At 39.7% G+C, this 17925-nt stretch overlaps 1 protein-coding gene and 1 long non-coding RNA gene across 12 annotated transcripts in view; one reads left to right on the top strand and one right to left on the bottom strand.

The window, feature by feature from the left end:
• Positions 1-17925, bottom strand: part of CEP170 (centrosomal protein 170) — a 73498-nt gene that overhangs the window by 15666 nt on the left and 39907 nt on the right. For 10 of the 11 annotated variants that reach the window (XM_081905785.1, XM_081905782.1, XM_081905790.1 and 7 more), the window contains 3 exons: positions 10205-10354; positions 3797-3923; positions 1324-3174 (listed from right to left, as the gene is read on the bottom strand). In XM_081905785.1, coding sequence (XP_081761911.1) covers positions 1324-3174; positions 3797-3923; positions 10205-10354 — 2128 coding nt within the window. The remainder of the gene's footprint in view (positions 1-1323; positions 3175-3796; positions 3924-10204; positions 10355-17925) is intronic. The other variant, XM_081905792.1, reaches the window with a different exon arrangement.
• Positions 7401-14180, top strand: LOC309366911. Its single transcript, XR_014166911.1, has 3 exons — positions 7401-7753; positions 11273-11324; positions 13847-14180. It is a non-coding gene; the product is annotated as an uncharacterized lncRNA (long non-coding RNA).

The following is a 17925-nucleotide window of genomic DNA, read 5'->3' as shown; positions in this document are numbered from 1 at the left end:
TTTTCAATGAGTTTTTTGGAATTGTAAAACTTATTTTATTCCTTTAAAATATCTCTAATCTAGTCAGGCAAGAGACAAACAACTGAGGGGACTGTGCCTGCCTCCCAGAATTCTTTGCTCTCCAGCCTCCGTCATGTGAAGAGGGTCATAACCCAACCCATTCGGGTCATCAGCCACTGCCTCAAATTATCTCTAGCCTACCCTTTACTGCAAGTGACACCATTATAAATTATATTATGTTAGTTTATCAATTAAGAATGGGATTTCAGTTGTTGGCAGGAAAAGGATCATGCTTATTTTGTGCACCCAAGGATCTAGACAGAGTGGGTAAAAATGGGTGCCACCCAACATGGTCTCAAAAACCCAAACCCTGATTTACAAATAGTTTAAAATGACAGTTGCAGAAGTCCTAATGTCTCCAACAGAATGAAATAGTATCTGCAAATGCTTTTTACCTAGTTGCGTATCATTCTCAAAGACAGGTAATAGGTCTTCTATCCTGTAACCATGATTCATATAGCCTTGTGTACACACAATATTTTTTTCTATCTGGCTGCAGCTGCTCATACCATGCCAGATGCTACTCTGGAGGTTTTCCCAAACCCTTGGGTACGCCTTTTAGGTATAGCTGAATGACTATGATGAAAGAAATGCCCTGGGAACTCCTAGTGCATGCTTGGCTGTTGAGATCTTGGCCTGAATGTTCCACAAGGTGATGGATATGCAAATAATACAACCCCCAGATGGAGGCTGACAAAAACTAGTTATGCATGAAGATAATCCATGTGTAGACTGCTGCATTTCAGTTCTTTCCACATGCACTATACCAAACTAATGACTAGGTTAACATGCCTTTTCAGAGGCCTGTTATGAAATTAGGTAGTAATTCTCAGTCAACTGGAGAACCAAAGCCAAGCGTGACTTCTTTTCTTTTCTTTTCTTGGTGTATCTTAGCTACTGTAGAAGCAATAGATAATAATCACTGGCCTCTCATAATCCAAATCCACGTTCAAAATGCTATGTACTACAGCACTAGATCTGAAAAAGAATCCTGGCATCCCAAACATTATTAGTCTTACATGTTACAGTTTTATAGCAAAAAAAAAAAAACATTAATTTGGTTAAAAAGCTGAATGACTTATGAATAAATCAGTCATTTAGCAGTGAAGGAGATTCAGCCAATCCCTTACCATTTTTCATTAGATTCAGCAACTTTAAAGCTACACTTTATTATTAAAAATGTTTCATGTATGTCCCTATCAACCGAAAAGGGAAAGTGCTGACAGGACAAATTATTGAATTAAGGTTGAAAAACTCTCGTACCTGCTGAAGAATTATGAGCTGATGACAGAGATTTGGATTTGGAGTCCGAAAGGCGAGATATGCTGTTCGCTCTCATTCTAGGAGAAACTTTAGTGCTGTCTGCTGGCGGTGTTATCCTAATGCCACTTCTAATTATGGCTTCTGGAGTACGAGATGATGTCGTGCTTCTAGACATTGTTGCTTCAGAGTCACTACGCGCTGATAAAGAACCAAGTCTATTTCTCCGTGGCTGAGCAAGCAGGTCAATTCTTGAGATATTTCTCCTTCCAGATGGGGGTTTGGAAGTAGAACTTGTAGTAGACACCTCAGAAGCAACGGATGCTTTATCCGCATCCGCCAGTTCACTATCTGACACTTCACCAAGTCGCGCTCGACGTAAGAGAGAAGTCCTTGTGGGGCGAGGCCTTGGGAGAGTGATTGATTTACTGGACTGCCCAGCTGATGCTGGAGAGGTCCTCAACTTGGCTGACTTGATACCTTCTGTTTTGGAATGTAAATGTTCGTCTGCTGAGGTAAAAGATGTCCTTCCATGCGATTTGCCAGAGCATGTTTCCTGGTCGGAAGATAAGATATCAGAAATGGCAGAATGAGGTACGCTGGAAGTTTGGTCGTCATCTGTTAAATCTACAGAAGGCTGCCTTATTCTTCCACTGCTCTGCACAACCTTGCGTGCATCACCTCTCGAACCAGCATCTGAAGATCGGCTTTTTGTTTTCTTCTCAATTTTGTCTCTAGCGCTTGTAGAAGATGACTTTGAAGCATCCTTTGAAGGCGAACCAGTGGAACATCTATCTTTGTACAGGGTACTAAAGCTTTTTCGTTTCTGAGATTGCTTTCTTTCACTGTCACCAGTAACAAGGCTAATTGTACTAGCTGTATCCACATCTGATTCAGGCGAAATGGAATTATCTCTATTATAGCTGGGAGTATCAGGTCCTTCGTCGGTTTTGTTTTCTTCACGCAGCTTCGCTTCAAGAAAAGCCATTACAGCTTCAGTGTCCTTTAAGATAAGTGTTGTATCTAGACTAGAATCTGTTTCCACGGAATCACTTTTCTCACTTATTCTACTAGTGGATGTTAAAGACAATGATGGCGGAGTAGTTCCTGTCTGTTTATTGATGTGAGGGATTAGTTCTATAGGTATATTTGTACTTGGTTTATCTATGGTAAAGCTGCCTTGTCTCACCAGCGGCTTTGATGATTCTTTTTTATCCCCACTAAACCCTTTTGGAGTTGGACATCTTGTTGCATCTTCCGCTTTCCTCCTTTTCCCGTCACTTTGCACCCCTTTACTTTCTGCTTTGCAAGAACCACGCCCTGATGCTTTCTCTTTATTGTCTGCTTTATGAGAAAGAGGCGGCTCGTCTCTACTTCTTTCAGCTTGGTTTGGTGTTTTTGAAGAAGATAATTTAGTGGGGGTCCAATGTGTTACCTCCTTTTGTTCCTGCTGCTTAATTTTAGCCAAAGCTTGTTTTACCACCGATGTTTCTCTGCCATTTTCACTCTTCTCTTTGTCAGAAGAAAAGGAACTATTGGAGTGAAGAAGCGCCTTGTCTGCTTTAGGAGACAGGCCATTCATTGCCCTGCTTGCTTTAGTCACGCTCCTGTCACTAATTTGCCCTATTTCTTTCTGGGTATGAGTTGGAGTTTCTTTCTCTTGAAGTTCAGTGTCTTGTTTTTCACCTATCTCCGATCGCTGGTGGGTTGTAACCTTTGTTCTTTGTCCTTCTGTGGCATTTTCCTCCTTGGGCAACTGTGGAAGTGTTCGCCTCTTTCTATCTCCTTGGCTGGTCAAAGAGGCAGCAGAGGCAGCACTTCTAGCTGACAGGCCAGATTCACTGATATCTGTATCTAAAACATAGGAAAATGGGGAGAAGGAAAACATATTAAGTAAAAGCACTTGTGTGGGATTCACCTGACAAGCCGTGTCAGGGGAAGCCCTGGGCAAGGACTTCCACTTCTGTAATAAGGCATACCCTCACAACAGCACCATAGCTGTCAACCTTCCCTTTTTTGGTGAGAAATTCCCTTATTTCAGCACTGTTTCCCGCTGCTTCCCGCTGCTATCCTGGATTGTTAGATAACCTATAGACTGTCTCCGGGACAGGTGAGGCTGCTGATCCCTTATTTTCAAATCTGAAAGTTGACAGCTATGAACAGCACACAAGGGGAAAAGAGAGGGATCGTTCCATCTGGCAAGCTGCAATGCTTGTGCAGATGCAACACTCACCATAGCACAACACTGAATGCCACCCTGAAATTCTACAAATATTACAGATGATTTCAATTAAAATTTAGAGGGAGCCTCATTTACTCTTTTTGTTTTGCTTCACAAGGCTTTTAGCATCAAAATTCTTTACAAAGCACCTGTTTTAACAAACACTATTGCTTTAGTGGTTATGATAAGATTAACAATTGAGCGCGATAAAACGTGCTGCTAGTAGTTGCTATGAAAGATAAATATGTATAGTACCATTTTCTAGAGGAGGAGGAGCAAATGATTCCATCCGTACTTCAGTTTCTTCATGTTTTGTATGATTAGCAGCCAGACTAGCCCACTGTGACACCCAGCGCTTGCTTCCAGATACACCAGTGCTTTCCTAATAACAGATTTCAACACAAACCATGCTTACATTGATTTAGTCATTTTAAAGAGAGAGAAAAGGAAAAACATTCAGAAAATTAAGATCTTGGAGAACAAGTCTGCGTGTGTGTGTGCATGTGCGTGTGTGTGTATACACACACACACACACACACACACTCAGATTAAGTGAAATCATGATTCAGTCATTACCATACATTGACTGATGCCTTTACTGCAAGACTAATTAGGAAGGAGTGTCATCTAGTAGTGAACTTGTGGTTAGAAATTGGCAGTGTGCAGTCATATCTTGGCTTAACAAACAGACATATAAATAAGTTTTATACACCTATACATGTAGCTGCTTTGATCCTCCCTACATGAGTGGGGAAAACAAACCAGGAATTTACCATAGCTGTCCATTACAACTGAACTGAAGAACTATGGCTGACTGCTTCTGAAACAAGCCAGTTACCAGAGCTTCATATTCTGGCTTGCTTAGAAGGCATCAACCACATTTTTCTAGTTTGAACTTAATAGTTAATGGCAGCTTTCTGACTTGTCAGCTTGCTTGCATGAAGGAAGTAGCAAACTAGCTGCAGGATGCATATCTACCTCTCAGCCAATTTGATAATCCAAACATAGCCAGGGGCATCTATCCATCAATGTTGCTATATCAGCCCTCTTTTATGCAAGTTTAGCATGTACGTCTGACTTTGCTGTTGTTTAAGGCTATATCACACAAGCATTAGCACTGAAACACCAAGAGTATAACACGTGGAACATATATATCCACCCAACATAGTACCCTACAGGTTGGGATTTGATAATAGTGGGGTAGGAAAGCATAAAATACTGCCAATGCACTTCACATTTGGCAACCAATGTGCCCCTTTGGTTTCAGATTGTACAGGGGTAGACGAGTCTACACAAATTTCCACAGTCCTCTAATGGCTATGGTGGCTCATTTGCTAGAAATAATGTATTTAGCGCTAACTCTGGAAGTGCATACTCAATTTTGACCAAACCAAGCCTTCCAGAGCACCACATGGGAAAATCTGGTGCAAGGCCAAGCTCTGCAGTGTTTGCCCTGCAGTCAAGATCACAGATCATGTATTGCGAGTCTGTATTTAGCATAGCATGGAGAGGAAGATTATTTTTAATTCTTATAATAAAGCTCCATAAGCTCAACATCTGTTTACTCTGTGAAAGTTATTTCAAATGGTGGGGAAAAGTGGGTCAAATTTAGGCTGGTCTTTGCAAGTATTTGTTGAGGCTTTGAGACTGAGTGAAACTATAAAGGACTCTGAAGCTGCAGTAAGTTCCTTGTCCAGTAGGTGGCTGTCAAAGAGCCTACTTAGGCTCTGATGTGCCATCAAATTACAGCAGAAGCTGCTTTAGCTTTTTGAAGATTGTAAAACATGTGTGCAAAATGTTAATTCACGTGAAAGGACTTTTGTATTTCCTGCTCTTGTATGTGTCATATTTTCTCCCTCAAGAACGCAGAAACCCGTCTCTTCAGTGATGCATCTGCACAGCACTCACTATAAATCCCTTTTAAACATTATTCACATGTAGAATATGGACTGAAGCAAAATCAGAGGAACGGGTTGGCTTCAAAGTGCTCAGCAACTGTGTGGGAAATGATTATACCACAACCCACTGTGGTAGGCTGATGTGTGGAGATAAAGGCCCAAACTAAACATCAGACACAAACAGCAGCTGCTGGTGGGTGGTTGATATTTATCAGGATTGAAGCAGCCAGGGAGAAGAGATTCTTAACTCTTTCCTTCCCTGTAGTCCCAATCTGAATCTGCTCTTTGCACTGGAAGAAAATTACTTCGTTAGCAGCTGCGAGTGCCAAGTTTGGCCTGAGGATAACGAATACGGGGCTCTTATACAACAATATTCATGGTTCAGGGGAAAGTTTAAAAGAGATTTCTCAAATTTTATGAATCTGTACTATCCTACAGATTTAATTTAGTCTGTGGATGGTCTCAAATTCACCTTTGTCACTGCAGGCCCAGGTAGCCTCTTTAGCAGTTTAGACCCTGCATGACAGAAAAAAAGTTATCCTGTCCCTGGTAATGTCTAGAACTGACTATTGGTAACATTTTGTAAATGGTCTGCCTTTGAAAACTATTTGGCAAATGCCCTTGGTGCAGAATGCAGATTCCAGGTTACTGTCACTGGTTGTTTTGAACATACCACACCAATATTTAAAGAACTTCGGTGGCTGCCAGTTCACTTCTTATTTAAAAAAAAATAGTTTTTTGTGTGTGTTTCTGAACCCAGTTCAAAGATCTGGCGTTTGCTTTTATAGTTCTATGTGGCTTGAGGTCCAGCTACCTGTATTAACTCTTATTCCTCTGTCAACCAATCTGTGAATTGAGGAAACCTTCAGCGGCTCTCCTAGCAGAAGCCTCAATATGAAAGGCAACTAGAGAGAGGTCCTTCAGAATTGTGACACTTGGTTCCTAGAACTCCCTCTACAGAAACAAATGTTATCATAATTTTGGTGCCAGGCAAATATGTCGTTATTTATTCAGTCCTTTGCTTACACCATTGCCTTAATATACTGTTATCTGAACCTTGTATTTTATTCAACTTCAGTAAACCACTCTGGAAACAACACCTAAGGATAATATACAAATATTTCACAAGTAAACAAACATAGCAGGTTGGTTGTGGGTGACATTCTCAGGGTCAGCTAATAGATACAAAATTGTCATAAGATTGACTTGCATGCATTCATATGGGAAGAAAATATGCATGAACTCAAAGCCCCTGAATTTCTGTTAACTAAAAAAAGGTCAAAAGGGCTGTCTCAACTGTGATTGTGTTTAACCAGGTAACTACCAATTCACAGACTAGTTTCTTCATGTGATCATAGCCAGTTTGTTAAATTCTGTGGCACAATTCATGTGGTATGTATAAGTAGCCTCCAATATATTGTTAATTTCTAAATAAAACTGATCCAAATTTCAGTGCACTTATTTCCTATACCAAAGTAATTACATCACCATAAAATGAGTATTGTCACAGACAAAGAGATGTGAGACTCTGTAACATCTTATTTTATATTATAGGAATACTTTCCAATATAGTCTCCTTTGGAAAAAACAGAATTACTCATCAAATATTCCCATCAGTCTCAATGACTGGATTTTGGATTCTATACTTCTTTGTTCCCATAGCTGCTTATTCCACATTTATATTCCCACCCTTACAAGCCATGTTTTTCATTATACAGTTCTCAAAATGAAAGGGATAGGAAATGACAGAAATGAATGATTAAACAATAAGGTGTTTTTATAATATAAAATAATTCCTTGAAAGGATAATCCTGCAAAATATTTTTGCATCTTTGAAATATTAAAAAAGGGGGGGGGAGAGTAATGAAACTTGAAAAGTCTGGGATTTCTCAGTATGTTAATGCAAAGGAAGCTTAGTCAAAAACCATCAGTAAAGGATTAACTGTTACAACATACCGTTAGACAATGTCAGCAATAAAATAAAATACTTTAACTTCTCAGAAGTTTAATTCCACACATGATTTCCCTTATTCACCTTCTGAAGTTCTTCCAGGAGCCTAACCTAAAGCTCTCTCAATTGTTGGTAGTATTCAAATTATAGGACATATAGAATATGTATGCATTGGTTGCTATGGGTATGTTATGGCGTCACTTGCTACAGATTCTACAAGACAGGAACATTCTTTCTAAACCCTACTGAGAAAACCTCAAGACATGTTTTTATTTGCTATTCAAAACCATGGTATTTTTAAGTAATACCTCAATGGAATAGCCTGTCTCTGGAGGCAAAATTGAGGAATGGTAAAATATTCAGGTAATTTGATTTGCGGGGGCAAAATGGTGAAAGTTTCAGGGGTGATCAATATATTGCCCATGAACTGCACATAGGTCTTAAACCACCTTTAGAGCATTCCCAGTAACTCCAGCTTTCATTTCAATACAAAAAGCTTGTAGCTGTTCCTTGTTGCACTGATAGATTCTGGAATGTTGAAAACAGGATGTCCCAATATTAAGGGTTCAGAAACAATGAAACAAGCCCAAATAATTATAGAAAGTCTCTTTCAAGGCTTGACTCAGAGGAAACACTTCCTGAATAGTAATACTTGTCATGGGCAAATGCATACCGGCATCTGCTATGTTCTTGACAATGTTGCATAAATTTTACTATTCATAATCAAAATATGAATTTTTCTTAGCCTCCTCTCGTGACATATTTGTGAGAAAGTTACCTGCCTTAAGAGTCAATATAATATAGATAGTATATCACCTTCTCAGGCCATCACCTCCATCACAGTTCCTTTAGTTTTCTCTAAAACCCACATTCCAACTAAAACTCACAGAATACGAGTTGTTCTGTATAAAATGGCTACTTGCCCAGTTCTGGGATGGGCAGCAGTTGTGGCCCATCATAGCTTCCCCTTTCCCCCCTGGGCAGTGAAAAGCCTCTTGGTATCGGCCAGCCATTGGGTCCTGCCCTTGCAGGGCACTATGAATGGCGGGATAGCCCACCAATGCCAAATTTGAACTGCCCAGTGAGGGGCAGACACAGGGGCAGAGCCTGGGTGCATACTGGAGTGCAGAAATCTTTGTTCCGGTCCACCAGCCAGGCATAAAAGCCTTCTGAGCTGAGTCTTGCAGCTCAGTCAGCCAACGAGCATAAAACATACTTTTGCTTCAGAATGCAAAGTAAGATGTTTAGAGACTTGCAGTATAACATTTGCTTATTTTCAATTTTTCCATTCTATAACAAGAAGATAATTTTATAAAATGGTGTTCACAGTGTTATTGAAAATGGATTTTAGTAAAACACCATGTGGGTCAAAATGTGATTTGGAAACAGTGGCATGATCAGACTTTTTCTACTTGGCATTGAGATTGCCCACTTAACAGTATAGTACCATATTATAGTGTAATAATAAAAGTTTTGAATAGTGATGAATGGCATGGCTGAAAATTCTTTTCTGTGGTTCCTCCCTCTTAGCCCTCTTCGCTAAACACCATACTTCAGATTAATAGTGCCACTTCAAGGTACATTGCAAATCCCTCATTTTATTTTGGCTATCTGTCAATGAACTTGACTCAGTTAATCACTATGGGTTTTTTAAGGGAAAAAAACCTAAAATATTAAGATACTGCTTGGAGTTTTCAAAATAAATCTTATACAATATATCATCTTATATAAATCATATAACATTGAATATGGGTATTAAGGTTGCATACTCACATTTAAAGCACATCCCCCCTCAAGAATCACTGGATCTGTTGTTTACCCCTCACAGCACCACAGTTCCCAGGATTCTCTTTTTTGGGGAGGTGGGGATGTACTTTAAATGCATAATGCATAAACAGCCGAAGAAACAGAACAGATGCTGCTTTACAACAGTTCTGGAAAAGAAAGTATTAGAAGGAAATTCAGCTCCAGGTGACAAAAATAACTGTATATAAGAAAGGTAAAAATAAGGATTAGTAGAAGAGTTGTGTAATTTCTTCCCATATTTAAGCTTAAGGAACGATATCATTATGCATAGCAAACTCAGGTAACAGTTACATATTTTATCTTAGATGTTTTTACCACCCCTTTCCCTTCATGTTTAGGTGAAACATACAGGTGCTTATTGCATTTGCTGCTCTCTGTAGTTCCATCTATGGTTGCAGGAGTCTTTTTTGGTGTAAGAAAGTTTGGCTTTACTGTCATTCCTTAGACCTTCTTTGTGAACCTCTAAAATATTACTGGACACTATCAAAAGTTGACACAGAGGTTTATTATAGACTTAAATGCTATGCTGATTCCTGGGCACGATGGCAATGCCTTTGCAAAAGCAGTGATCCATGAACTTTCCATCTGGAAAGATCAAAGTCTTTCCATCTGCACTCACAGTCTGCATGTCCTTTTCCTTGCATAATTGCAAATTTCAGAACTTTTCTTGACCAACACCCGAATATACTATAGCTAACAATGCAGCAACTCTAGTATTTATCTTTTCTTTAGTTGCTTGTGCCATATCTGCACAGTGGCATACATAAATGAAATGCTGCACAGAAGAGCAGGCTATGTAGTATGCACAAAGGTTGCAAGTGGCCATGGTTTTGCAGAAAAGAGATATAAGCTCTAACAAAGAAATCAAAGATACAATAATTTAAAAATTAGTTCATATTCTCTAAGGAAGCTTTGCTTGCTAGCTACTTAATACTGACTATATTAAGGTCCTCTCCTTTGTTGGTAGAGTAGAGAAAAGAAGATGACCCATCAAAAATTGAATTCTACCTCTGTGTCAAGAAATCCAGTTGTACTCAGTGGTCTTTTTTCTTCCAGCACTACTGTAGCAGAATTTATAGCCCAATCTTTTACTAAATCTTTCTGGCTCTCGTTGATAACAGGCCTATTATAATCCTGGCTGTCATCCACTCCAAAAACCTGAAAATAAAACAAATAATCACACACATTAACTGAAAGCCTTCCCAATTAAATTAAATTTGAATGTCTGGGTGGTCCTCTAACAAATCAGTTAGCCAGTTAAAAAAAGAACAGAAACTTGAATAGCTTGTTGTGAAGTGTAAATCTTGTCAACAATTTGCTATTAAAAATAGAGCTTTGCAAGCAGAACTGATATGTTCCAGTTCTAGGGAAGGTTCAAGTAAGTTAACTACGTATTCTTATTTTTCTAATGTTAGACTAATATGAAAAGAAGAGGGATGACCTAACTGTAAAAATAAAATAACTTCAAAATACTCTTTGAGGGTTTTTCAAGCTTTTAATTTGTATATAAAGCTATGTTTACGCATTATTTGCTAGCATCATGTGGATTATAAAGATCTCATTGGGTTTAAGAAAAATGTAGTCACTTTTGAGATATCTCCTCAATGTGCACAGTTACATATCAATTTACTTATGTTCCCTTAAAACGTGGTTAAGTGTGTGCATGCCTGCCTGAATGCAGCAGGCGAAAACAGCCCACAGCAAGGAAGCTACCATCAAGATAAAACAATTACGCAAAAATCAATGGTAATTGACAAGAAGTGGGCATCAGTCTTACTAGTAAAGTGAGTATGAGGTGATGCTGAAGACTGCTGCAGATTCCTTCTGCACTATGAGGAAAGATGTTAAAATACTTAAATTCTTTAATTCTATTGCAGAAACTAAAATGTGCCATCAGCACCCACAGTAGGCAAACACAGCCTCCAACTAATACCACATATTATTATATTAACTCTACTTCGTACTTATTAATAAAGTTCCCATCCTCTTCTCTTCCTTTTCTGCTGACTGATCTACGAAGGAGTTTACAACATCAGCTGAGTATACCATTTACCTATTTCTGTGTTTCTGTCATAGTACCAGCTTCCTTGTCCAACTTCCTCTATTCCACGGTGGGCTAGGGACAAAGGTAAGAGCTGTTTCCTAATTCTGCTGGATCTCTCAGCGGCGTTTGATACAATCAACCATGACATCCTTCTGCACCTTCTAGAGGAGCTGGGGGCACTGTTATACAGTGGTTCCGCTCCTTCCTCCTGGGCCGTGTCCAGAAACTGGTGATAGGGGTTGAGTGTTCAGACCCCTGGGCCCTCACTTGTGGGGTGCCTCAGGGTTCTGTCCTCTCCCCCATGCTTTTTAACATCTACACGAAGCCACTGGGATAGATCATCAGGGGGTTTGGGCTCAGTGTCCATCAATATGCAGATGATACCCAACTCTACCTCTCTTTTAAATCAGAACCAATGAAGGCAGTGAAGGTCCTGTGTGAGTGCCTGGAGGTGGTTGGAGGATGGATGGTGGCTAATGGATTGAGGTTGAATCCTGACAAGACAGAAGTACGCAGCCTGGGAGTCATTTTGGACTCACAGTTGTCCATGGAGGCACAGGTAAATTCTGTGTCCAGGGCAGCTGTTTACCAGCTCCATCTTGTACACAGGCTGAGACCCTACCTGCCTGCAGACTGTATCGCCAGAGTGGTGCATGCTGTAGTTATCTCCCACTTGGACTACTGCAATGTGCTCTATTGAGGGGCTACCTTTGAAGGTCACCCGGAAAAGACAACTGCATTACAGTATTTTAATATTTTTTTGGAAGCCACCCAGAGTGGGGTATAAATAATAAATTATTATTATTATTATATAATTATATACAACTAATACAGAATGTGGCAGGTAGACTGGTTACTGGGGGTGGCCGCCGAGACCATGTAACACCGGTCCTGAAAGACATTGGCTCCCAGTACGTTTCCAAGCACAATTCAAAGTCTTGGTGCTGATCTTTAAAGCCCTAAATGGCCTCGGCCCAGTATACCTAAAGTAGCATCTCCACCCCCATTGTTCTGCCGGGACACCGAGGTCCAGTGCCGAGGGCTTTCTGGCAGTTCCCTCACTGTGAGAAGCAAAGCTACAGGGAACCAGTCAGAGGGCCTTCTTGGTAGTGGCGCCCGCCCTGTGGAATGCCCTCCCATCAGATGTCAAAGAGATAAACAACTACCTGACATTTAGAAGACATCTGAAGGCAGCCCTGTTTAGGGAAGTTTTTAATGTGTGACATTTTAATGTATTTTTAATCTTTGTTGGAAGCCGCCCAGAGTGGCTGGGGAAACCCAGCCAAATGGGCGGGATACAAATAATAATAATAGTAATAATTTCCAGATTCTACTTACCTTTAAAGCTCTATTCATATGCTATCCATGCATAGAATATACATGTACATAACAAACTAGGGCCATGCTTCCTGCTCCTGAGGTATGCAGCTACAGCATGTGATGCTGGAAGGAGCATGCAACATGACTCCCCCATGTGTTGAATCCATGTCTGAGTAAGGCTCTATTGTCTCCATTAACTCATTCCTTCTTGTTGATGTTCTTCTTTCAGTTAAGCAGACTTCATCTCTCAGCTTATTTACCACCAGATAGGAGAATGCCCCTCCTACATTTTATTTCCACCCTCAAGATATTTTCAGAGCCACCACAGAGTTTTTCCGGGTCATTTGGCCAGCCTGACTAAACAGCTACTGGCGCACGGAGGACCGTGACAAGTGCCAGAGCGCACGGAAATGCTGTTTACCTTCCCACCACAGCGGTACCTATTTATCTACTTGCACTGGCATGCTTTCGAACTGCTAGTTGGCAGGAGCTGGGACAGAGCAATGGGAGCTCACCCCGTTGCAGCGATTTGAACCGCTAACCTGCCAATGAGCAAGCCCAACATCCCAATACTTTCTACAGACTGAAGTACAAATAACAAAACAACCTTTGTTATAAAGGATTCAATGATTACTTAAATAAGGATTTCAGGCTGTATCCACTGCTGTCCATGCATGAGCAGAAGAGTTTTCCACTCATGAGGTGGGACTTCACAGTCGTCTCTCTCTCCCCCTCCCCTTTACACAATCTCAAAATTTGCTCTGCAGGGCTATGAGGTTATCCAGAGCAGATTAGGGTAGTGCATGCAGGAAGGAGAGGAAGGTGAAGTTCCATTTTGTGAACTGAGAAGGCCATATTATGAGTCCTAGTACTCCTGACATTCTTTGGTGATGGCACAACATAAAGGGCCTCCCAGACAGATTGAGTCTTTGGCAGAAAAGTAGAGGGAGAAGCACTCTTTCATGATAATGCTAAAAAGTAAAATGCATGGGATATATACTACTCAACCTTTTCACACAAATGTTTGACATACCTGCAGTAACAATGAAAATGTTATTTTCAATCTGTTTTGCTTCTGAAAAAATCAGCACATCAACATGTTTAAATATGATAAGAAGGAAAATTAACACTATGGTGTGGGCTTCCAATAGCTGCTTAAGCCAGTACAAGGAGCTTGGGTATCCCAGTGGATTTTCTTTTTATGGTTGTGTAACAGTGTTTTACTTTCTTGACAGCCAACTCCCTACCCCACCCCCAATATCACAGACTGCTTTTAGATCTTATAGGTTTCAGAAGAAGCTCACCAGATGCTATGAGGCTCTCTGAGGAAAACCCTGCCCTAGGATTCATGGAACTTCTTACATTTGGATCCTGGCCACCATTTTAAAGTGATATTTAACATACTGAAATAAATTATTTGTCTACAGACAAGTGACATTAAACATTTAAGAAAAAGCAAAAGGGTACATGTTATTGAAGACTATTTTGGGAAAGATTCCTGAATACGTTACAAGTGAACACAAATTATCTACTCTCTGTTTTTATAATTGTATAGTCTATTGTTGTTACCTGCCTTGGGACCTTATGGAGAAGGACAGGCAATAAATCTTAAGCATACATACATACCGTATTTTACGCCCCATAGGGCGCACCAGCTCATAAGATGCACCTAGGTGTTTGGGGTTTTTTTTTTGGGGGGGGGAAATAAAGAAAAAAAAATCCCCCCCAAGGCACTGAAGATCAATTTGAAAAATTCACACATTTAAACATTTGGATGTTGCATAAATTATTTTCTCTAGGGTATACTGTCTGCATTATAAAGTTATACGTCTATGGGTATACAGTTGTCAGAAAAGATCCAGGTAAGCACACCTTGCATACTGTGATCTGGTCCCAAGAAACTACACCAAAAGTCAAAAAGCCAAAGGGTGATTTAGACTTCAGTTTCAAAATATGTTCACCATGTGACACAGGGGCAGGTATACTGTTCATGCAAAAGTGGCCACTGTCAAAAGTAGTTTGACATGGCATGGGGGATCAGTTATTTAAAACAAAGAAAGCCAAAAGTTCCACTTTGTGCAGCCCTCTTTGAGCATGCCCAAAGTAGCTCCTTGAATTGCACATTAAGTTTTTTTTCATTGTCCGGCAAAAGTAGTGGTAGTAAACTAGACTGAAACAAACCAAAACAATCAATTGCTCAGGCCACAATCCTACACACACTTACTAGGAAGTTATATTATTGAAATATAATATAATTCTGATATAAATTTAAGATTGGGTTACCACTATTTCAAGTAGTTTGATACAAAAGTCCGTCATCAGCCAGATCAAATTGCCTCAGGACTCTCAGTTTAGCAAGCCTTTAGAAAATATGAAATTTCAACACTCACTTTCAGAACCTGCATGAGCCTTAGCATTGTAAACAAATGCACAACAGTGATGACGCAGAATTCCTAACACTATTTCAAGAATTCCAACAGGTCTTCTAACCCCCAAACCCATAAATCATTGCAAATAGTCTGCTCTGTTCTTCCACCACTGGTCATTCATCCTCTGTTGCTCATGATTACTATTTCATGCCTCCACCTCAGCAATATTATTATGCTATGCCGGTTGAAAGTGGGCCGCCTAAGTCCTATTGTGAACAGGAGGTAATGGTAACTGTTGTGTGACTCACATATGTGTTGCTGCCTTTTAAGCCTTCTGGGGGAAAATTTGCTCCCTTCTGTTTATTTTTGTAGCTCATGCCTCAGTGTTCTCCTGGGCATGCCTGATTATCTGCTTTGAGTGTGGGTGGTCTGGTTTTGGCTCCAACCCAGTTGCTACAACTTCGTATCAGAAGGGGTGATACATAACATCTAGATCTTTTTATATTGTTTTAATTCAATTAGTGTTTAATTACCTTTTAATGAATATCCTTTCTACGCTTTAGCATTTTCTATTTTATCTGTGTCATTGTATTTTTATCTGTAACTCACCTTGCAAAAAAGGTGGGGTACAAATAAATATAGTAACAACAACAATAACATCTAGAAGCCAGTTTCAGAAGGCAATTGGCTGCACTACTGCAAGACCAGAGAATTTTAAAAGTTTTAAAATGTTAAGTTTTATTGTGGATTACTTCCTTTCTGTGACCAATGCAAGAATAAGCCCATGCACCCAGGGTTGCCACATGGAAAATGGAGCACACTTGTTTTCTCCCACTCTAGAAACTAGAACAAATGGATTCCATTTACAAGAAAGAAGATTCCAACGAAACGTAAGGAAGAACTTTCTGACAGTAAGAGCTTTTCCACATTGGAAGGGCTCCCTCAGGAGGTGGTGGGTTCTTTTTCCTTGGAGGTTTTTAAGCAGAGGTTGGATGGACACCTGTCATGTATGCTTAGGTTGAGGTTCCTGCATTGAAGGGAGTTAGGGCAGATGAACCTCAGGATCCCTTCCAACTCTACAATTCGATGATTTCATGATCTGGTGGCCTGCCACCACATTGTGCAATCCTCTTCTAGTTTTGTTTGAGAGTAGGTCACACTCCTAAAAACACATCAAACTAACAGGTTATTTGGAGGGACCACAGCATGTGTACTTATGTTCTGTGGAGCAGGTGATAATGCCAAGGAAAGTGACCTAGAACTGCAGGATAAATTTAGGGTGCAAACCAGACAAGTGCAGTGAGGTCTGTGTTCTTTCAACCAGAAATCTCTCTCCAACCAGCACAGTTTTCTTCACCTGTCATAAGCACAACTAGACAAACCAATAGGAATCTGGTAAGTGAAACTTGTAGGGAGACTGTAAAACACAGCTGAATCTCGGCTTTCAGCTTGCCACTCTCCTACTTGCTTAAGACAGGCAATAACTGCCCCCAGGCAAGCAGCCAAGTGGAAAAGTGCACTTGCTTTTCTTTCCACCAGCAGAGCAGTTTTCTGCTGCAAAGACAAATGCTGCACTCATATCTCTCTAATTCTTCTGCTCTCTGGATGCTGAATAGAGAAAAAGGGAGAGCCACAAATACATCCCACAGCATTACACTTAGTTTTCTTATCTGGGGAAATGCAACGGCACAGTGCCTGCACGCACCTCCTCACTGTTGGCATTAAAGACAACAGAGACAAAGAGAGTATAATGTTGTGTTGCTGCAGTTGGAGAAAAACATTGACTAAGTACCAACCACCAGTGGGAACTCTCTACTGCATTGTTCAACTCTTCTATTTCTGTCACCCACATACAGATGGTATCCCCATCATCTTAAAATGTACATTTTAACTTTAAATATTAATAAAGCAACACTGGTTTTTCTTTAAAAAAATCTCAATGAGCTCTTAAAACAATCAAGTATAAACATTTCTACCCATATTTTGTTTAATATCATTTCAAAAGTATTTCTGGGAACAATCCAAGGTCTTCACACGAGGGTCAACATTTGAAAACCAGTTAAGTACTATGTTGTGGGGATGAGTGATCACTTCTGTTTCAGATAGTAAGTTATAATAGTTGCTTGTTACTTTCCCTTTTCAATGAGGACACAAAACACACACTTCATATCAATTGAGAACTGCAAAGTACACACTTTCAACATGCCATATTTTGTTATTTTTAAAATAATCTATTATGATGATGGTGAATTCCCAGTGTTATTTTTCCTATGTAATAAACTCCTCAATTGAATGAAAATTACTTTAGAAGTGCACCCGACCCCACAATCTTGGGGCAGCAACTTGCTTTATGTTTTGTTGTTTGGTTCAAATACAATGCACGTTTCATTTATATATCGGTACCAGCTGAGCATGGTGCATTCATTATTCACAGTGTTGTGTACTGAATTAACTTGAAAAGAATTGGGCTCCAACTTTATATGAAATTGTATCACAAACAGCAGAAATTTAAACTGCATATGCATCATTTTCTTGACCTTTAACATGCTATTTATTCATTATTTCAACTTTTATGCTGCCTTCTCATATAAATATATAAAAAGCAGAATGCAGTAAAGTAACATGTAATTAAGAATTACTCATCTGTTGAGAAATCATTAAAAATCACAAGTTCATACACTTTTACATAAAATAGCCAGAATACACAAATCTTTCAATCCAACACAATCAATTGAACCAATGCTTCCCACAAAGTGAAACATTCCTCTTGTATTTCCTGTTATCTGCAGTAGTAAGAATTCATTCAGTTTCTCCATGAGTGAATAATGGATATTTTATTTGGCATGATTCATTCCTGAAGCAACTGGTTTAAGTTTTGATCCAAAATAGGATACTGATGTGTTGTGTAATTTTAAAACAAAACAAAATATCTAGAGATCGAACAAAGTTCCTTTTCTATGAAACGAAAAGAGGAGTCCATTTCCCTAGACCTAAAT

Source organism: Podarcis melisellensis (genome assembly GCF_964234715.1).
Source record: "Podarcis melisellensis genome assembly, chromosome: 3".
Taxonomy (NCBI): Eukaryota; Metazoa; Chordata; class Lepidosauria; order Squamata; family Lacertidae; genus Podarcis; species Podarcis melisellensis.
Note: the sequence above shows the minus strand (reverse complement) of the source record. Positions and strands in the feature narration are given on the sequence as shown.